The sequence below is a fragment of the Garra rufa genome, chromosome 11 (genome assembly GCF_049309525.1).
Source record: "Garra rufa chromosome 11, GarRuf1.0, whole genome shotgun sequence".
Classification (NCBI taxonomy): Eukaryota; Metazoa; Chordata; class Actinopteri; order Cypriniformes; family Cyprinidae; genus Garra; species Garra rufa.
The window spans coordinates 32050989-32074713 of NC_133371.1; the positions used below are offsets into that span (position 1 = coordinate 32050989).

The 23725-nt window shown below is 39.0% G+C and overlaps 1 protein-coding gene across 1 annotated transcript in view; it reads right to left on the reverse strand.

Moving 5' to 3' along the window:
* Window positions 1-23181, reverse strand: part of LOC141345691 (plasmanylethanolamine desaturase 1) — a 39284-nt gene extending 16103 nt beyond the window's left edge. The window contains exons 1-2 of the mRNA XM_073850581.1: window positions 23042-23181; window positions 22659-22823 (exon numbers count right to left, since the gene is read on the reverse strand). Of these exons, the coding sequence (XP_073706682.1) occupies window positions 22659-22823; window positions 23042-23051 (175 nt within the window). The 5' untranslated portion in view covers window positions 23052-23181. The remainder of the gene's footprint in view (window positions 1-22658; window positions 22824-23041) is intronic.
* Between the last annotated feature and the right edge of the window lie 544 nt (window positions 23182-23725).

A 23725-nucleotide genomic window follows, 5' to 3' on the forward strand; every position in this document is an offset into this window, starting at 1 on the left:
TTCGGAACACAAATTAAGATATTTTCAATGAAATCCGAGAGCTTTCTGACCCTGCATAGACAGCAATGCAACTGACACGTTCAAGGCCCAGAAAGTAAAGACTTCAATAAAATAGTGACATCTGTGGTTCAACCTTAATGTTATGAAGCTACGGTAATATACTTTCTGTGCGCAAAGAAAACTAAAATAACGACTTTGTTCAACAAGTTTGTTCGAGAAATTACTACGATGCACGCAAAAAGTATTGCGCACAGGAAGTATTTTCGTAGCTTCATAAAATTTAAATTTTAACAAGATCTTTAATACTTTTTAGGGCCTTCAACATGGTAGTTGTATTGCTGTCTATGCAGATTCAGAAGCTCTCAGATTTCATCAAGAATATCTTAAAGGAACAATATGTAGGATTGTGGCCAAAACTGGTACTGCAATCACTTTCAAAATACTGTAGAACGGTGTATCCCCTCCCCCCCTGACTCGAGGTTGCCAGCTAAGCTGCAGGATTCCGCAGGACTGTAGGCTGCTACAAGGAGCTTCCAATGGCAAGTGACGAGTCCTACACAATAAGTTTTTTTTCTTCTGTTACTTATGTTTATGCTTCACGAGAGATGTTTTGCAAAGTAATTAGGCGATTAGCCAAATATTTCGTAAAGATGCACTGTAATACCACATTTCAGTCGGAACATAGATTGTTTTCATACCCTGCTAGTGGTGCGATATAAAGCTTTTTATGAACACATTTAGGACGGGCGACTGTGGAAAATCCACTGTGTACGGCAGCACGGGGCTTTTAGCCTACACCAACAAACATGGTAGAATATAGCATCCAAAAGTCGAGGGTCAATTCCTTCTTTCATTCATTTTTACAGAGGTAACGTTAGGCTACTCAATACATCTCAATTACGTTTCACATTGCCATAATCGACGTGCTAATGTTGTTTTCCTCGGCGTTTCAGCATAATGACAGAGAAATGGGCTCTGATAATGCATTGATAATGTTAGCAATGACGACTCGCTGTTTCTATTTTCCAAACAATAGCTTACCTTTTCAATTCGATGACCCCACCTCCTCCATATGTGCTACGTTACTTTGCAAGCACATATATACCTTTGTTCGACTGTCGTGAATATTTGAAATGTCTATTTACATTAAGTACAAGTAAGTTAGCCAAACATAGATGAATCTTAACGTTACCTGTCCAGGAGAAAATTAGCAACGTTGGCATCTGTCTTCAAATTCGTCTCTGTTTTCAGCCGTCTCCATCTGTCAAAGGCATCTCCTATACAAATCCTTGTTTTATTTCGGACTTTGTCACGACGTTCTTCGGATTCATAACGAGGTCTTTTAGGTTTCGTAACTTTATACATGTTTTATCCGACTCGTTCTTAGCAGCAGCTGTAACTAACTAGAGCAGAGCTGGCAACCCGTCTCACGAAACTCTACTGACTTCGTGATTGGTAGATAGCTGGAGGGTGGAGCCTCAGACCAAAACACAAAATGACAACAATAACATCAGTTGAGGGCTGCAACTTGCACTTTTAAATGACAATATCCTGGCCGGACCACTGTTGTCAGTGATATAAGTATTTGAAATGAACATGATTTCTTAATGTCTAAAGACATGTCAGGGCCATTTTATGATTAACTGACATAAATTTCTTACATATTGTTCCTTTAATTTGTGTTTCGAAGATGAACAAAGATCTTACAGGTTTAAAACGACATGAGGGTGAGTAATTAATGACATAATTTTCATTTTTGGGTGAACTATCCCCTTAAATACTGTATATTAGCCTAATTTACTAATTGGAACAATACTTACAACAATATAAAATAAATAACTAAATAAATACTAGTTGACTAGTCAGTAGTTTGAATAGTTTGAGTATAAATTGTCGACAATGAGCCCTCTCATAAGGTGTTGCAGGCAAAAAAGACATTTAAAACTAAAAAGAAAGAGAACTCAAAGTTCCATCTTTTGAATGTTATTAATTCTCCTTAGAAACAGTATATTTAACTACAGTGTCCACTGCGAGGTCACAGACAGCAGCGAACTGACATCTCTCAAAAGCAGAAAAGGTCATCGGGGTCGGCGGACAGGAGACGAGCCGAACGTGTATAATCGTGTGTGTGTGTGTCCCATTATCTCGTGTGCTCAGGAGTAATCGATTAGACTAGGACAAGTTGTAGGTAGAGGCGAGGGTCAGGATCTCTTGCGATGGCGCGGTTGCCTGACACAGCTAAACGTCCCAGGTCAGGGCAGAGGGCACCGACGAAGGGGCCACAATGGACACTGTTCGGACCACCATGACAGCGGCGTGGCACGGCGGGCGGCCGTGGAGGATGATTAAAGTGCTAATGCATTATTCACAACAGAGTAGAGAATTAGTCTATATGGACACCGACCACATCTACATGTCCCCATCTTTCCACAGCCTACATTCAATCTCCATTTTTAAGAACTTGCATATTCAGTTTTAAACTGCATTCAACCACGTTTTTTGTTCTTTTACTGTGACTCTTTCTTCTCATTCCATCGCTCTCTCCTTTGCTCTCCTGTTGGGCGGATGTGGGCACGGAGAGGCGCAGTGGACTCAGCTCTTTTGAAAATTTAATGCCATTAGAGGAGCCGTCCTGAGTGGATTGGGAACGTGAGGAGGTTGAGAAGAAGATATTGATGACAGCTATTTATAGCGCCTCAGTGGGCCAGCCAACACCGTGTGGCTGAACGATGGACCACGGTTCTTATAATGCACTCACAAGCTTGGTTATATTTTGTGCAGTTATGAGAGCGCCGACCTATGGAATCCTGTGATCAATCCAGGTTTTGAAGGAGACTTAAATTCAAGTGACCGTAAAATAACTAGCTGGATTAGTGTAAAAGCTGTCTTTTGAATTCGGTTGCACACCAAGGAACCAAATCCTGGGTCTCCGCTACAATGAACCATTGTACAATCTGTGGCTAAAGTGAACAAATGTACCTTAATCGATATACTGTAAAACAAAACATAAAAGCACCTGTTTCACTATACCAGTGAATACAAGAGAACAGGTGACCCTGGGTTAGCTGATGTTGTTATAGAGCACATACTCACTTTCTGATAGCACCATGGATTGTGCATTTGGACTAAATGTGGTAGCTCAACAGGAAGTGGAGGGATGAGGGAGTCCAGGTGCAGCACATCCAGGTGTATGACCATGAGGGCTCAAAACTACACATTGTGCTCTTTTCTTTACAACAATCTCACAGTAGCCTCAAACGCGAACGAGGTTTGCATGAAAGTGCTTTTACAGTAACTCTTTTTTTTGTAGAGGAACAATGTTACAGCTTTTCTGACAGAATATCACGGAAGGGAAAAGTGGGAAAATATATACCGCTGATCAACACTTCACATGACACCATCTCTGAGAAGTTCCAAAATTATTCAGAGACAGAAACCTGAAATTAAAAAGAAGACGAAAAAAAAAAACATTTACCCACTCTAGCACTTGCGTCCCCTCTCTACCCTGCCTTTTTTCTTTCTCACACACAGACATGTGCGTACACACTCTCTCGCAGCAGTGGGGCCGCTGTCAGGTGATCAGCGTCAGTCCTTGGATCCTCCCGCTCCCCGGTGAGGGCAGAAACTAGGCCAGGCCTCGACAGAGCCGCCGTCGCCGCGCGCAGCCAGGAACACCGTCCCCCTGTCCACGGGACCTGAGCGGCGCGCTCATTAATACAGTCCTGACAACAACGTGCTCCCCTGCAAACCCCTGCACCATCGCTCACACCCGCAGCCCCCTTTCCCGCTCGCTGGCGTGGGGAATTAACCTGGGAGGGGCGGGGGGAGGGTAGGGGGTGCTAATAGGCTGAAATTAATCAACGACGCCTGATTCGACGCAGAGGGGCGGCTGGAGTGCCAAACAACGTCCGTGAATGCTAATGGTGTTCTTGCTCTCTCGCTCTGTCATAATGTGCGCAAGTTTCTGCGGCAGGCTGTAATACGCCGTCGTCCATCCTCGAGTTCCGCCACGCTTCACCTGCTGATGCATGTAAGCACGGTTACACAGCTTGAGGCCAAAAACCTAGTGAATCTTTCCTGTGTAAGCCATTTTGTTCAACGTCACACTTCTGTACATTCAAAAAATGCTGGTTAAGAGGGATCGTTCACCGAAATATGATTATGTCGTTCCAAATCTGTGTGACTTACAGCACTTTCTTCTGTTGAAAACAGAATGTAAATATAATGACAGTAAGCGAATAAGACTATAATAGTGTGTGCACACCAAATGGCGCTGCTCTACATTATTTTGGGGTTGTTTTTCGTGTCACTCGCGCAAATAAAAACATTGCGTAGCTTCTTCTCCATTTTTCAACTTGCGTGAAGGACACGATTGAGTCGTGCATCGCCCGGCGCAAATTCACATCTATTCACTTCTTTGCATTGATTTTGTATGTAATCTACTCCTACGAATAATTCAGTTCACTTTTGGTGTGAACACACAATATGGCTTCAAAAATGGCAAAACAATTAAAGGGATAGTTTTGGTTTCCACTTTTAGTGTATCAACAAAAATTACAATGAAAGTTAAAAGGAACTGAAACGTTTGTTAACCAACATTCTTCACAATTTCGTCTTTTATGTCCCACAGAAAAAAAAAATCAGGCATACAGGTTTGAAATAACATGAGTATCCCTTAAAAGTACCATAAAAGTCATCAAATAATATGAGCGTTTTCTGAAGTAATGCAATGGAACTGTGTGCTGAACAGACCAAAATTTAAGTTGTAGGGCCCTATGATTTCGCGATGTGGAAAATGTGGCCAGAATTGTGGAATCCAGTCATAAAAAGTAAAATTTAAATACATTTCAGAAAAAAAAAGAAAAAAGTAAAATAATAAACTTTTTTTTTTTAGAAAAATCAATTATTTAGAGATGCTCTTAAGTATTAAAATTTAATAAAATCATTAAATAAAAAAAACTGAATTTGAGAAAAAAAAACTATTTCATAGGGCCTTAAAATTTTCATTTCTGTTAAACTTTTATTAAATTGCTGTTAAATGGTATAAGTTTTATGATTTCAATTAATTAGACATGTTTTTTGATTAATAGATTTTTTAATTTAACCATTAAAACAGAGTCTAGAAAAAAATTAATAGGGAAAAAACAGAATCGAGAAATATTAAAACAGAATTAAAAAAATGTAAAATAAAATGGATTCCATAGGGCCCTAAAGTTGTTATCCACTAAAATATGGATATCTAAAAGAGCAGTGAATGAATAAACTGATTCTTTTAAATAAGATAGTTTCAATGAATCAGCTGCTCCAGTTCATAACACCGGTCTTGAATCAAAATGATCCATTCTTGAATCAGATTGATATAGTTCTGAAGTTAGGCTCAGATTCAATAATCTGGTTGCAGCAGAATTCAGTAAATAGCTACTTAAATTGAACTTTTTAATCACACAAATATGTGCACAAGTCATTTAGTACCACTTGTGATATTATAGAATAATTTCAATGCTCAAAGTCTTCTCCTCTTTCACTGTAATTGCATGGAAAAAGGCAACCTGACACGTTATCGAAAACGTCCCCTTTTGTGTCCTTCTGAAAGTCAAACAAGTTTTGGAAAGACGATGGCAATTTTCATTTTTGGATGAACTAATCCTAAAATAAATGAGGATAGAAAAACTTTTACAGCTCTAACAAGCTGATGGGACGTCTGATAGGACGCTTCGATCCCATGCCGAGTCCGGGTGAGTGTAGATGAAAAGGGGTGGGGTGTGGGGGGCGTGGTGGCGGTTTATCACCTGTCACGCTAGCAGAAGTCAGCGAGTGTGAACAGTATGTGTTGTTTGTGCTGCAGAGAGATGGGTGTTTTTTCTGTCTCTATCCTCGGCGAACAAAGGGCTCTTTTCTTCGGCGGGCTCTCCTGATGGGGCTGCGGTGGTGCGCGGGCCCCTCTGTTCTCAGCGCAGCCGCGGCGCTGAAAGAACGGCTCTCACCTCCTCGGGAGAGGCAGACAAAAAGCAACTCACAGACTCAGAATAGCAGCCTTTCAGAGGGCCGGCCACGCCACAAAGTCCTGCCAACATGCCATGACTGAGCCATTCTCTACCCCACTTCACCTCCCCCCCCAACAATGCCAAGGGCATCTACATGTGGGCAAAAAGGAAACGGTATTGATTTAGGAACATCAAATGCTGACCAGGAAAATGAACCTCATATTAGCACACACAATTATATTTAGCGGGATACATAATGGCACTGACGCACACACACATTGTCCCCTTGCCAGCTCTCTGTAGGCCTGTCTTCAGAGGGGACTTTGGGAAAGAAGGGAGAGACAGGAAAAGTGGGTCATACATGGCGAGAGGAAGAGAAAGAGAGTGAGAGAGAGGGAGGTAGAATTCCCCTGATCAGGACAAATGGATCAGTCACAGGCCTTGTTGCTTTCATCTGTTCTCAGTGGACAACTCAACCTGGGACACACACGGTAACACATGTACCCAGACACACACACACACACACACACACACACACACACACTTTGTGCCATACAATGCTCTATGTTATTTTCAAAAAAACAGCCAAGTATGTGAGGACTGATAGACAGGTTTTTTTCACAAAAGAGAGACAAAAACATTTTGGACTGGGCGAACATTTAAAAAAAAAAAAGTCCACCACTAGAGACCAAAGTTGATTTCTAGGGATGTGGACCAAAAAAAGTAACAATTGTGACTCTAATTCCTAAAAGATCCTTAAAGATAAACAATTATTTTAGTACTTTTAAGGGAGCAAATAATGGATCCTAATAATATACTTCACATGACGTCTGTTCTGTAGTTCAGTGAGCCAGTTGGAACAATTAATTGAGTCATTAGGCTGATTCAAACAAATGACTTTGTGACTATTTAGAGTTTTTTTGACCAACTTATTAAAAGACTGGCTGCTGTTCAGAATTCAGACTAGACAACGAAATATAAAGTGGCAGTCTATTTCTTGTTTTTGCATGATTTCACAGTGACCAATTTTCTCTTGTTGCACTCAATTTTTCACAAGTCAACCATTTACATAATACACTGTTCAGAAAACATACACTAATGTTCAATGTACTGTTTGGGGTAAATTTTTGTAGGAAATTAATACTTTTATCTAGTAAGGATATATTAAGTTAATCAAAAGCGAAATGTTAACAGTTATATTTCAAATAAATGCCAGCCTTTTGAATTTATTTATCAAACAATCTTAAAAAAAGTATAATGGCTTCAGAAAATTAAGCAGCGCAACTGTTTTATCACTGTATAATAATAACAAGATATGTTTCTTGAGCAACGAATCAGCATATTAGAATGATTTCTGAAGGATCATGTGATCTGAAGACTGGAGTAATGATGCTAAAAATTCAGCTTTGCCATCACAGGAATAAATTACATTATAAACAATATTAAAATAGAAAATAGATCTTTTTAATTATAATAATGCTACACATTATTACTGGTTTACTGTATTTTTGATTAAATAAATGCATTAAGTGCATTGGCGTGCATTAAAGACTTTTCAAAAACAAAACAAAAAACTTTTGAACAGAAGTATGTGATGTCATATAACAAAATCTTTTAAAATCTTTTTCTTAAAAAAAAAGCTGATTCTCATTTCTATGGAAGCCTGTTTCCACCACAGAATATAAAATAAAAAGAAGGTAATTTCGACTTTTTAATCTCAATCCTGACTTTTTTTTTTCTCGCAATTTTGACATTTTTTCTCAGAACTGTGAGATATAAATGCACAATTGCGAGTTATAAAGTCAGAATTGCTAGATATAAAGTCAGAATTGCAGAATTGCGACAGAATTGCAACTTTGGATCTCGCAATTTCAATTGCCCCCAATTGTGAGTTTGTATCTTGCAATTCTGACTTATTTTTCAGAATTGTGATATATACTCCCAATTGCAAATGTTATAAAGTCCAGTTCTGGGGAGTAAAAAAAAAACTGATATGTCACAATAGCCTTTTTTTTTATTTTTTATTCAGTTGCGAAAACAGGCTTCCATACGTTCCCCATTCCTACTGGTTTAGAGGGAGATAGGTAGACACATTTATGCGTTTCGGTGTGTGTACCCAGTCAGACCGACCCTGATAAGGGCCACAGATGACAGGCTTAGGAAAGAGCGACCCCTGAGACCCCCCCCCCCCCCACACACACACACACACACTCACACACGCTACCTTTTAATATCTCCAAATCTCCAGAGTGACGAGCGCTGAAGGTCACGACGAGAGGTTGTACGCAATCAGTCAGGACAGACAGATTGAATGAAACACGTCGCCCCGCAAACTCGAAAATCATGTTTCTCACATCTTTACGTTACAGACTAGAATCCGAACCGCTGACCTCGGTTCCGCAAAGAGTTAAGCAGGTTTATGGCCTTTAGATTGAAATTCATTAATAAGGGAGAAAGGGATTAAAATGCAGAGAGTGGATTTTAAATATTGAAAATTCACAGCGGAGCCACTTCACCGAGAACTCCATACTAAATACAGCGCTGATTGAGGACGGCGCGGGAAGGGCCGCGTTCAGAAATGGAATTTAGATAATAGTAATTATACGGCTCACCCACTGTCCCTGTCCCCAACTGCCACAAACCACCTGAATTCACACAGAAAAAGCTGATGGAGAACTCCATCAAATATTAATAACAGGCTGTGTGGTTCCAGTCCAAATGTATTTGGGCGCCCTGGTACGCTTCTATGTGCGTGTAGGCATGCAAAAGAGACAATTTTCGGTGCGCGCCGTTAACATCCTGCCGCATTTGACCCCCCCCCGTCCCAAAAGCCCTCGACTTTGTGTGTGTGTTTGAGTGAGCGAATCCGGTTTTGTATCATGTATACAGCTGAGGTCCTAATGCATTTAGCTGCCCTGGTGTGTGTATAATTGAGAAGCCCAGCAGGAGAGGTTGCAGGTAGCCAGGTTCCCCTCCTCCTCGTCTCTCCGTCTCCCTCTCTTTTCTTCTCTCCCTCTTTCCCCTTGAGAGCCCACTTTGCTTTTGTTTACGCTGCCGGTGTGCAGTTCATGCTGGACAGAGTGGCGCAGTGAAAGCCAGACCAATACTATAAGTTTTGCGTAACATTTCACGGCCGCCTGGGTCACCAGGTGTCACAAGATCGGCTCAAGTGTGCGGCGATGAGCTAGCCGTACAGAACCTTGAACCTGTGACCTTTTGACCCCATGGTCAGCGTACGAGAGCCAAGAGCACTCGGCAGGCATGACGGGGTCAACGCGGTGTGAGTTCAATGGGAAGGCGGGATAAATTATACAGCAGGTCAGACTCCACTGAGTAAGGGAAGAAAAGAAAAAGCATTAAAGATTGGGCTCCGGTGCTGCCAGGGGGCAGTGTTGGCCTGGCAGTGGGTCGGGCCTAATAAGATTACATGGCTAAGCAACTTTAAGTGTTTGATTGGGCCGGTGTGAATGAACTTCAAGAGGAACCGAGTTAGAAATGCAATAGTTCTGCAGTCAGAAAGCGACTATGAGATTAGAGTAGCTGTGCACCCAGAGGTGTTCGGCTCTCTAAATCAGTGAAAGCTGCATCCAGCAGCTTTAGCAAGAAAAACTGCGGTCATCAGACTGCACAGACCATTAGCTAGAGTCTGCAGTTTGCCACAAGAGAGGACAGAATCTGCAAGAACCAGAGTGTAATTTAAGAACCGACACTCTGAGAAGTCTGAAAAGTTTTGCTACTTCATGGAAAGAAATATTTTCTAGTAGTAGTACATAAATGTCATGTACCACCAGAAGACTCAACACATCTGACCCTTGTAAAACTATTATAAACTTAATTCCTGTTCTTTCAAACCTGAATGATTTAGGTTTAGCAGACTGTAAAGGTTCTCTTTTCCATACTGTGAATATGAATTGAAAGCGGTGTTTTGCACCATCAAAATAGTCTGTCAAGATCAGAACAAACCATATTTGAATATTAAAACGCACAAATGGAATTTCACAGCTGTGGCAGAGAGAGAAACGCTGGTCTATGATAAAACTTTAGCATGGCTTCACAAGACTAAGTACAATGCAGAAGTCCTGTCATAGTGTCCCTAGTCACTATATACTTTAATTGTATGGCAAAAAGAAGTGTGGACATTCTGCTAAACATCTCCTAACAGTATGTGTTTCACAACATACAAGTTTGCAACAGTATTAGGGTGAATATATAAACAGATCTATAGCTTCTGTAACATTTTCATTGGAATGTTATGAGTCCAACTTGTGGTTGTGTATGGAATGATGTCACTCAACACAACACAAATCACTTTAATTCAGCCCTAAATTTCTCAAAACATATAGCTTAAAGACCTTATCTTCTATTTAAACATAAACTTCCTCAAAAGTAATATTGAGAAGGTGTATTTTTAAAATCAAACACTAACATTCTAACATTCAAAGGTAAAAAATGATATAAATACGGTTTAGTTTCTCGCAAAAAACGATCGTTTTGTGTCTTAAGACATGTATCCTCACGAGCCGCAGGGTGTAATTTGGATTTGTCTGTGCATGTTTTTTTTTGTTTTTTTTTACTTTTAAAGGTCTGGGGCCCATCCACTGCCATTATATGGCTGGCAGACTGCACCGGTTTGGGTTAAAAATCTACGTTTGTGTTCTGCTGAAGAAACAAAGTCACCTACATCTTGGATGCCCTGGGGGTAAGCAGATAAACATCAAATTTTCATTTTTGGGTGAACTATCCCTTTAATATCTCAACCCCCATTCACTGCCATTATAAAGCTTGGAAGAACCAGGACATTTGTTAATATAACTGACTGTATTCATCTGAAAGAAGAAAGTCATATACACCTAGAATAGCTTGAGGGTGAGTAAACCATGTGGTAATTTTTTTTATTTTTGGGCAAACTATCCCTGTCATTTTTGATGAATTAAAAACACCCTTGCTAAATAAAAGTATCATTTTAAGAAAATACTGAACATTAACTTTTGAAAGACAGTGTATATTCATTGATTCATCTTACAGGAATTCAATGTCAACTCATTCAGTTTTCATTGCAAAGTTAATCAGTAAACTTTTATAATGCATTCTAAAAAGTGATTACACTTTAACCAATGTATTTACAACCTAATATAATCACTTTCTCATACTGTATGTGGTGTGAAAGATGGATTGAGTGATGAAAGATGGATTGTGGGTGTGTTTGGATACGTTGTACAGTATGTGGTGCAGCGGGACTAAAGGCAGGGTTATGCTCAGTGTCAAGCAGACGTGTCTGGTGTCTCATTCTACTCCGTGGCCCGGTCTCCTCTCTGTGCTGTAACACACACCCCTGGCCCTGCGCCACAGACCGGAGAATTTGCCTACAAGGCAGCAAGCCGAAAGATCAACTGCTTCCTTTTGGCACAGGCTCTTGTGTAACTTTTACTTCTTACATGGAAATGTTGCAGCGTCTCTGTTACTATAGCTCTCATAACAAAGATAACGGGTGCAGAACAATGGAAATATTTTTTGATATTTTTGTGAAAACAGTGATATTTTATCAGGATTCTTTGATGAATAGAAAGTAACATTATAAATGTCCTTCTATCCTATATTTGAATAAATCTGATGCATCCTTGCTGAATAAAAGTATAATTTTCTTTAAAAAAAAAACTGTACTGACCCCAGACTCTTGTGGTAGTGTATTTTCCTATTTGATATGATGAAATACACCAGTGGTTATTCTGCTAGCACATCTGCGTGAACATCTGTATGAACTGACATCATACATTCACCAAAAATCACTCCAAAAATGGCTCTGAAAGTTTCCAAATGCTTATTAGAACTGCTTCCACTTCCCCTACATACTGGAGTTACATTGAAAGGACAGATGAAACAGCCACGGCATTTAGAGTCAGTCTGAGATTACATAATCAAGAGAGAGTGATGGGGAGTGAACCTAAGATCACAGGGTTCAAGGTAGACATAGCAGCTGCGACCCAAAGACACTCAGTGTAAATTTCTTCAGTAAATTTCCATCTCCAAGGCCACCAGATGCCCTCAGACTGATCTAGGGCTTGAGGTCATGACTTTAAGTGACAGGAAAGGCAAACAGCTGGATTTCAAGAGGTCAGACTTGCCGTAGCCTTTGCAAAAAACCTGTCCACAACCTCACCGGTTAAGAAAAGCAGAGTTATAATTGTAAACATCTGATCACTTAGTTTTTTGTAACTTAAGGGGTTTGTTGAAACTGGCAGATGGTCTACATACTGCAGTTTATTCTGGTTGGAACTATCCACTTACATTAAGAGACAATCTAACCAAAATAAAACAACCATAGTTTGTTTTGTTTTTACGTGTCGTTTAGCATTGGGGTAATCTGAAAGAGATCATTTAACAATAGTGTAGTGTGATTTTTTTTTTCTGCCCATACATGAGTAGTAAAGATAAAAATAAGTTTAAAAAAGGAAAACAACAATTTATTTATTTATTTTTTATTAAGATTTGGCGGCATTGTAAACGTTGGCAAAACCTGTGATTATTTCATCAACAAAAGCGTTCACTGTATCAACTAGGGCTGGGTATAAAAAAAAAAAAGAAAAAAAAAAAGCAATTTCTCGATTTCAATCGATTCTCATTTTTACATAAGTGATGTTTCATTAACAAATTTCAGGAGGAGCTCGCGCAGATAATTAACACGGCCAATTCATCATCAGCAATCACTCCCTATCCAATCACTCTCCCTATCCAATTACTACAGTCCCTTTAAATAACCAAGCAGTCCTACCTTCAGCTATCTCTGATTCCAGCATCCCTCCCACCCCCCCCCCCCTTTTATTTTTCTTCACCTCCAGCAAAGGGGGGGGGGGGGCGCTATTGGGTTCGGGCCAAAGGCCGAGCTCGGACCCCTCTCCCTGGGCAGGGGGAGTGCCCCGGGCTCGGGAATGACTACCGAGCTCAGAGCCCTCTCCCGGACAGCATGCCAAACACGCTTAACTTTTACGCTGTTTATTATATGCAAAAGCGAACTAGTGAACTATAGTATATCGATTCCTAAATCCCAAGAATCAGTTAGTCTAGTTTTCAGTTAATGAATGTAACATTTAAGAGTAGCTCCCAACCAATTAATTACTATATAGCTTTGTGCTTTGTTACTTTTGATATGAAACAGTCTCAGATTTCAAATTCTGTCCATTTTATTACAGTTTTCAAACAATAAATGCCGTTTTAGCTCCATTTAATGTGGAGTGACAAAAAAAGCATGGATAAACATCTGAAGGTGTTAAAAGAAAGAGTACAACTTACCTAAATTCATATCCAGTCTCATGTAATTGCTAAATCAGTGTTTGAACCATGCAAAGACATCGATAACAGCAGTAAACAATGTCACGTATTGTCACATTTACCTCAGAAACAAACATATTCGGTGACCAGAGAGGAGCATTTTGCTAAATATAGGCACCATATAACATAAGCCACTTTTCCACCGAAATTACCAGGAACAATTTTTCTCAGGAACATTTTTTTCCCCAGACCTGTTGCTGTCTGCGTTTCTATCGCGGTCTAAAGTACCATGAAGATTAGGCAAATAATGCCGAGTTCCGACTGCATGATTTTAGCCCAGATTTTGACTCGCCAACAGGTTTTGAGAAATCTCCGACAAATGCCCGAAATCACAGGCAAATCGGTGCTCGTTCACGTGAGTGACAATCAGACAGTGTGAACTATCAAAGACGCGATCTGAGAGAATCGCCGACGTGTCGCCGACACTCGTGAGATATTTGGCATGCTAAATATCTGGACGATTCAAAATCATGCCGTGTGAAAGGTGATCTGACTGAAAATCACATCAGCGATTACCTACAGCCAATGAGACAGCAACATCCAGGTCAGCGGGAAGTTGGGGGAGGAGTTACGAAGGTATAGACCACAATATCAACAAGAATAGCTTCGGCTTCTTTTCGCGTGTCACTTCTCGCGTGTGTTTGGTTGTGAGACGTAGTTTGCGGACCGGGACAAAGTTGTCGGCAACTCTTCCTATTGTGAAGTCATGCAGTGTGAAACCCCCTGTCGCCGATCCATCGTGCAGTGTGAACACAGCAGAGACGGAATGCTACCCCAGATAGTCATGCAGTGTGAAAACATCTGTGACGCGATTGCTTTGAAAATCGTGCAGTCTGAACTCGGCATAACCTGGTGATTTAGGACTGCACATGACTTTCGGACTTGCGTCCTTGGTAGTTTGGAATTCGCAAGTTTGACTCGGGAGTATGAACTCCCGGTAACGGGACGACGCAAGTCCAGTAATCCTGCAAATGGAACAGCGTACTTGATAACATCAGTCAGCTTGCCTGGGCTACTGCAATTTTCCTCACTGTATTTACAATAAAATGAAATATGGTATGTATGATGCGACACGTACACACATTACAATAAAACGAAATTATATCAACACCACTGCCTCTTTACGTTGTCAATTTTATCTCATGTTTAACCACTACAGAGATTTCAGAGTCAGCGGTAAATGACAGAAGGACTAGCTGAGGTGAGGCGCTCTCAGTGGGATACATGAGCACAGAGTGCCCAGTGATCGCCTGGAGCTCACATCTCCGACATCGGCAAAGCACATTTTCAAATAGAAACTGTCTTTATAAACAAACAGCAAATTTGAGTTTCAAACAACCACATTCTCTCCTGAAATACTCTTAAAACTACATTTCATGACACAATAACAGTAATATTTTGAATTGAAAATTATGCAAATAAATGGTGGTTGAAATACATTGCTGCGTGAACTCAACCAATCAGCATGTTCAGCGCCCAAGTCCCATCCCCAAAAGTTCTGGAGCTTTGAAGAAGTACTACCTCGCAAGCAGGGACGTCCTGAGGGGCAAATTTATACCCGCAACTAAGATCCTGGTTCTTGCGGTGGAAACACACCTGGTACCGTCCAAAATTCTCTAGTTCCTGGGGAAAGTTCCTGCAGTGGAAACGGGCTTATAGTCATTTTTACTGTTTTTCAATGTTTAATTTATGTTTGAATAAAACCTGAATAAATGCTTTTATGACAGCCACCCTTAAATGTTTATATTTCAAAAAAGTAATTGGAGTAGAAATATAATTATGCATCTGTAACTTTATTATTATAAAAACTTAATTGAGTGTAATTTATTTTATACAAATCGCTTAATTTTAATGTTCAATTTTATAGTAATGTAGTACCAGCTGAATCTTATGTAAATTTTACAGCACTAGTTGAGGTTTTTTTTTCATTGAGAAAATTTGGCATGTACTATACCTAATATTTAAAAAAAAAATCAATATCAAATTGAAAGCTTGTGATTCAGAATTGAATCAAATCGATGTCAATCTCAGCCCTAATATCAACCCTGTGCCTTGGAAATACAACTTTGTTTCCATGCAGAAAGATTAAGGATAACAATATATATGCTGTTGAATTGCATAAAGTTTCACATGAACTTCAAAGCCTGCAGGTGGAAGAATCAATTGATGCATTAAAAAAACATACAGGTGCGTGCATAACAGGAATGTATCTCCGAGTAGAGTGTTATGGCGGAACGGATTCAGACACAAAGAAGAGTAACGCTCCTGGTGTGCAGTGTTGACACATTGTTGGCTTATCTGCAGGATTGCTACCATAAATAAATATAGCGGTGTTTGACAGCTGATAAGCTTAAAATCACATTCACACTTGTAGGTCAGTGTGTCTACAGTGTCGTCCACCCATTTACACCCCGTATCGTTCCACTTTGCGCACAGTTCAAGCTTTTCTGTAGTCAAGACATCACCCTGACACAAATAAGAAGTGACTAAACCAATTGGAGTCAAGATCGCTGACTGCATAGGAAACTAGATCTTGCGATGTAATACTATATTGATCTCTTTTTCTCTGGAACACACACTGACGCACGCACGCGGCAAGCGCCCCGGTAACCAGAGCATGGCGGCTGGCAGAGGCGATGGGGGAAACAGAAAGTAGCCTGTAAATCCTGTTTACTTTGCGGCGAATCTGTAAAGTGGGATAAGAAGCACAAAGAGCAGTCAGTGGTGCATGACACGCAGACATATGGTGGGGAGAGGCGTCCAGCTGTTTCGCTGTCCTGGGGTTACAGTAATGAGCCGGAGGCTTCATTGAGCAGACTGAAGCCTCATCAATCCCTTTTCACCAGTAAGCCTCAACACTTCCAAACGCCATTCCCGCTCACCTCATCTCAGACACGCGCAGGCACAAACCAGCCTCAGACAAGCCTCCGGAGCGTCTGCTTTTTTAGCATCCTTGACATTATATTCTGTGGCTCAACCCTCTGCTCTCCATGGCCTCTCCAGATGGACCGCAGTTCAGCATCAGCTCAAGCCAGCTGAATTCCATCAGAAGAAGTCAATGGTCTCCATTGGATTCCAAGACTATGGCCCTTTTTGTGGATAAAGAATCAAATTAAATGAAATATACAGGGTTTGGGGTGGACAAGACCGTTTGGGTGTGGTGTGGTGTAATTAAAGATTCAGGAACGTTAACCACAAGGTTGATGGTTCGATCCCTGCAAGAAGCGAGCCATGAGTCATCAGCATTTCAGAACCACATGGTGTGAAATTCTTCAGAAACAAACATAAATCTAAGATTCCAAGCCTCCGTTCAAATGCACTAAACTGAAATCTGATTGGCCGTAGCTCACACTTATCTTGAATCAATTTATCCATTTCTCTTCTCTGCAAGGTCTATAAATCTTCAGACTTTAAGACTTTTAGCAAAACAATTAAAATTTGTGGCAACAAACTTGCCTTTCCAGTTTACTACAAACTAAAGTTTAACCTGATCTCATGGCGAAAACGTACCTGTGGGAACTTTTTCCACAAGATGCGAAATATGTACCGCCATGTACGTTTCTTGCCATATTCGATGTAAAATGTCCATTGAGTGGTGCTAAAAGAGTGATCTTTTGTCTCTCCGGAACAGATGAACATACATATGGTACGTTTTATGTGACGTTGGTTTTATACGTGTCAACGCAGTTCTGACTTGAAATGTTCATTGAGTGGTGCTGCAACTAATGTTCATGATATTTTAAAATAACGTACAATTCACACTTCACCTAAACCTACCCAATAGTATGAACAAAAGCAAATGTGATGTAAACAATTCCAAGCATGCCATTTTAGCTTGTTTTTCAATCTCGAATCTTTCAGCTTTTTCATCGTGAGTCGTATTTTTCACGGGATTCGTACCCAAGGATTCCGCATCCTAAGTCCAATTCCGTGCCGATTGAGCTACAGAGCAAGCTTGTTATGTGCGGAAAGCAAAACAGTGAGTTGTAACAATGTCTACAAAAACAATTAAGTGCTCATTGTTGTACCACCTCTAGTGTTCATTTCTGTTGGAAACTGCAGTGATATGTACTTATTGGTACATATTTCGCATCTTGCAAAAAAGACACAGGTATGTTTTCATCATGAGATCAGATAGGTATAGTTGAATTTCAATTAATTTTAATTGAACTACTGTACATTCAAGTTCAAAATGCGTTTTTAATATCCTGTTTGCTAACACAATTAAGGGTGTGTTCACACTTATAGTTCGGTTCATTTGGTTCATTTGGTCTGGACCAAAAAGCAAAATGATACCTTTGGTCCTAGTCCACTTAATGTTCACACTGGCATTTTGTGACGGAACTCACCAAACCCCTTCAAACAAAAGAAAAAGGTGCGTTTGACTGAGCATCGAGTACACCTAATGCTGTCCACTGGACTAAGCATGCTCATTGTTGCATGTATATGATTTTATTTTCACCACCTGCAAACTCAGAGAGAGCTCATAAAAGCCACTTTACCACCTTGTTGCTCCACATTTCCCCTTTGCTCATTTTGTTTTGGATGCACTGCTTGTTCCCTTCATGAAATCATGTCACATAGCATTGTATCTAGTCATTACTTCCTGTTTTTGGTTCATTTAGAAGTATTTAGTCCATGTTGCGTTCATATTTCATTTGAACCGCACCAGAGTTCATTTGGAAGCAGACCAAGACTCCTCTTTGTAGCGGTCTCAATCTGCTTGTTTGGTGCGCACCAGGGTTCGGATCGCAGTGTTCACACTTACTTAAAGGAACACTCCACTTTTTTTGGAATTAGGCTCATTCTCCAACTCTCCCCGAGTTAATAAGTTGGGTTTTACTGTTTTGAAATCCATTCAGCCGTTCTCCTGTTCTGGCGATATCACTTTTAGCATAGCTTAGCATAGATCATTGAATCCTATTAGACCAATAGCATCACGTTCAAAAATGACCAACGAGTTTCGATATTTGTCCTATTTAAAACTTGACTCTTCTGTAATTATATCGTGTACTAAGACCGGTGGAAAATGCAAAGCTTCAATTTTCTAGGCTGATAAGATTAGGAACTACACTTCCATTCCGGCGTAATAGTCAAGGAAGTTTGCTGCCGTAATAAGGCTGAAGCAGGAGCAGTAATACCACGCAGCACATGTGCAAATGCTAAACTAGCTGGGAACTCATTTCTGATAATACTCCGCCTGCTTCGGCCATGTTACGGCAGCAAACTTCCTTGACTATTACGCTGGAATGGAAGTGTAGTTCCTAATCTTATCAGCCTAGAAACTCGCAGCTTTGCATTTCCACCGGTCTTAGTACACGATATAACTACAGAAGAGTCAAGTTTTAAATACAACAAATATGGAAACTCGTTGGTCATTTTTGAACACGATGCTATTGGTCTAATAGGATTCAATGATCTATGCCAGGGTTCCCCAAATCTTACCCTGGAGGTCCAATGCGCTGCAGAGTTTAGCTCCAACCCTGATCACACTCACCTACCTGTTATTCTCTAATGATCCTGAAGACCTTGATTAGCATGCTCAGGTGTGTTTGATTAGGGTAAGAGCTAAACTCTGCAGGAAAATGGATCTCGAGGTCCAGATTTGATGATCCCTGATCTATGCTAAGCTATGCTAAAAGTGACATCGCCAGAACAGGAGAACGGCTGAATGGATTTCAAAACGGTAAAAATCAACTTATTAACTCGGGGGGAGTTGGAGAATGAGGCTATTTCCAAAAAAAGTGGAGTGTTCGTTTAAATGAACAACACTAACAGAGCAATTGCACCAGAGTTCGTTTTAATTGAACCAAATATGACAATTATGAACACACCCTTAAATTCAAATAGGAATCTGAAATAATTCAGGGAGCTTTTTGTCTTTTTAAAGACTAGCTCTTAATGGTGGTAATTTTTGAAAATATCTTAATACCTTTATTCAGCAAGGATACACTAAATTGATTAAAATGGACAGTAAAGACATTTATAACGATACAAAAAAATTATATTTCAAATAATTCTGTTCTTTTCAACTTTCTATTCATCGTAGAATCCTGAAAAAAAAATCAATTTTCACAAAATTATTAAGCAGAAAAATATTTTGATAATACTAAGAAACAAGAAAAACATTAATAATAAGCAAAAAATTTGCTACAATAAGCAAGAAATTGCTACAAATTCAGATTTGCCACCACAGAAATAAAACACATTTTGAAATATATTAAAATAGAAATCAATTATTTTAAATTGTAATAATATATATTTGACAATATTACTGTTTGTACTGGATTTTGGCTCAAATAAATGCAACCTTGGTGACCCTAAACGACTTAAGACTTTTGAAAGGTGGTATATTTAAAAAAAAAGTTAAAATATAATGGTAAAATATTGCAATAGTATGAAATATAATTTTTCTCTCAACCACAATCCTGTATGTCATGGGCGATAAACTTTGAAAGTGTGGTAATTACAACTGCAAACAGCATGCAAACCGCAGCACAAGCAAAACAACAATCCCAGCGTACTTTCCTTGAGAATCCCACAGATAAGCCTCTCCGACATGCACTTCACAGCTGGTGGATACTAAACTCGACTGAGCTCATCCAAAAATCCCATCCACAATCCCACCAAACCCCCCTCCCCCCATTCACAGAGAGATGCATCACAACATTATCTTATTAACCTCGCAAAACTTCTCTCAAACGTTCTCAACATGGCCAAGTAATTTACATGCTGGACGTGCCGGTGGTAGCACATGCTTAACGCGCTGGGTGCGTCGCCAAAGAAAATGGAGTGGTCATTATCATTCTTAATAGCATTTTGAGTTAAATCGATGTAGTTTTAATTGCAGCTGCAAACTACAAGCGTCCCATGACACAATGAGACTGCTTCTGCAGCTAGAGGACAGTGGAGGGGGACTTTCAATGCTAAATCTAGTTTTAGTAGGGGGGTAGAAGGATGGCATGGTGGGGTTGGGGGTTAAAGGCTTTTCCTAACGCTGTTGATCTCCGGCTCATGATGTGCAGAGATGGAGCTGTTTTCCATTAGGCCAAAAGTGGAATCAAGTCAAATCTGAAACATGCATTAATTTGTTTATTTGGTGTTCCGTGTCAGACTCCCCACAGCGGACTCAGGTCAAATAAAAAATATCAGTAAGAGCACAGCTTGTCAAAGATCTTTAGTAACTAGAAACATCAAAATGTCATTCTAGATTATTACATGCTTTATTTTTTAAAATCATAACACTTTATTATAAGCGTTACATTGCAACACTTATAATAAGGCTCTATTTTTGAACTGCATTAGTTAGCATGAAGTAACAAAGAAAAATACCAAAGCTTTTAACTTAATGTTAACTTATCAGTTAATAAAAAGTAAATAATTTGCATCTATTAATAGTATTTAATGAACAACGAACAGTTGTATTTTTTGATTAAGTAACATTAACTAAGATAAATAAATATTGCAACTTACAATCAAACCAAAAATTATTCAGACACCAGATATAATATTACATTTGTTTTACTAGTTGGTGCAGGACACTATAGTGTATTAATGTAAGTGAGGATAGTAAAATATTATACCCAAAAATTCAAACAGTGGACTACTAGTAACACTGATAAAAATGTGGGACCAAATATTTGATTTGACACTTTGACCTGACCATGTTTTGTTGCATATCTTTCTATCAAAGTTATCTGACATTATCAAGATGAATTTGTCCTGACACAGTTTAACTCTTGAGTTCTTGTCAATATTTTATTTCCATTTTCTAAACTACAGTGAATAAACTGTGATATTGTGAGAAATGTTGAAGGTGTCTAAATAAATTTTGGTTTGACTGTATGGTTTGCTCATTAATGTTAGCAATGTAGTAACTAACGTTAACTAATTAGGCTTTATTGAAAAGTTTGACCATAATCCTATTATTTTTTATGGAGAATGTTTCCTTAAAGAAATTTATTCGAGATATAAATAATTACACTTGTTTGTGTAAAATGTTTTTAAAAGGATCAAGAAATAAATAAGAGTGTCTATAAATGATCATGACTTTTCCATATATCTCTAATCTTTAAAAAAATATTATTCGAATATATCTATTATTCTAATATTCAAATTGAAAAATAAATAAATAAATGAAGAGTTTGTTTGCAAAGACAGATAATTTTCATGTTTTTTTTTATTGTGCATTCCAACTAATCACAGTCAAACTGCAGTCAGGTTATTGTGATTACGTAAAAATAGCAATAAATAAATAACGCAATAAAAACCATGTTAACATAAAAAAACAGGATTCTTGAAATAAAAAAAGCTACCTCTTTTTGCAAATAAACTCTTCGAATAAGAAAAATCAGTAACACTTTACAATAAGGTTCATGAGTTAACATTAGTTAGCTACATTAGTTAACATGAACTAAAAAAATACTTTTACAACATTTATTACTCATAGTTTGTTAATATCAGCATTTTCTAATGCATTATTAAAAAGTTCTGTTTGTTAACATTAGTTAATGCACTGTGAACTAGCATTAACAAACAAGGAACAACTGTATTTTTTTATTAACTAACGTTAATAAAGATTAATAAACAGTGTAATAAATGTATAATTTATTGTTTGATCAAGTTAGGTAACACGTTAACTAATGTTAACAAATGACACCTTACTGTAAAGTGTTAACAAAAAAATCTATAATATTTCCAATGTATATATATGCATATGCACTTATCAAAAAGCAACTTAAAAAGCTATTATTCATAAGAACCAAATATGAAACAAACATCTCCAAGTCTATAAATACATAACTGTTGTACAGCAAATCATAAACAGTTCACCCAAAACAAATATGCCATCATTTACTCAAGGTAGATTGACACAATTCCCTTTCATTTTACCGAAAAAGACTGCCAAGCATCTCTGTTTTGTTTCAATAAGGGAAAAATAGTATTTTTTAAAGTGAAGAGCAAATGATTCTCTTCTTCTCAACACAGGACAGGTACAATTTCTAGTGTCATTTACTTCTATTGGTTTGAACAAACTGTGTTACAGGTTTTGCAAAGTAGCAACTACACAACACGCAACCCATAACTAGGAAGTCTTATGTGTGCAGCAGGATGTTATACAAGCACAAATATTCATTATAATATGTTAATGTCATTCATGCGTTGCTGTCACATGTTATTGATTTCAAACTGACCTCTCTATGCACAAAGCTACACATAAATTGTGTGTGTGACAGTGCGCACGTTTCCTGGCATTAGTGTGGCCCTATGATGCTGCAGCGTGAACAGTAGAAACACTATTCATATAAAGACAAAGCTGTTTAATGACACCCGATGTGCTTGTCTTACCCGGAGAGTAAAGCTTGGCGAGCTGTCGGGCCCCGGCATGCTGCGGTCCCCAGCGAGGCGCGGTGCTGCGCGCAGCCGCTCCATGTTCATTGCCGTTCGGATCCTCCTCTGCCATAGACCGGTGTCTGATCTCCGTCTCTGACAGGAGCGCCGCAGCCATGGTCCCTTATGATGGCCAGTTTTCAGAGAAAATGCATTAATAATGACCTTGTATCTTGCATTTAGTAACTAATACACATGGGTTTAGGTTTAGCGCTGAATGACACACTTTTCCTGGTAAACCCACTGAGGTTCCTACTTTAGTGAAACACACCCGGAACTAAAATACGCACGAACTGCCTGTCTTCGCTACAATAAACAGACACGTATCCATAATTATTTACCTTGTTTCATCTCATGAGCTAAATGATTGATATATATCGTTCTCCACGGGGCATCCGAGCCAGGTCTTTAAACTGTCCGATAGCCTGAATAAAGTGAATATTTGGAAAACTTTTCTTGTGCTCTCTGGTGTGGAGTGCTGTTAGGGACAGTCATAAAATGCTTGTTTGTGTGCTGAGGCGAAGCAACAGTTACAATGACTATCTGTTACTCTCGGATGATTAATATAATTAACACAGCGATGTTATGTTTTAAATATTTATTACTTCGTGTTACGTTTCGTGTATTTGCTTAAACGGGTTTTGTCCGTTAAATGTTATAATCGTACAAAATGAGCAGTATTTTATTGATGGTCCCTAGCAACTCATGCGAGTCTATCATGAGAAGCTGATAAGGGAAACAAGCGTCTTAAAGCGGACTTGTTTGAGCACAAACGACTACTGTATTACCTGTTGATAAGAAACAGATAAGGTAATCATATTATCTCATGTTTATGTTAATTTGTTTGATTATGAGGTACTGAAACACAGACACAATATAATACAAAATAATATGAATGATCGCCTATCATGTGTTTTTTTTCTGTTTTCTTGTTTTGTCGGATAATATAATTAATATAATATAATATAATATAATATAATATAATATAATATAATATAATATAAAAATGTGACCCTGGACCAAAA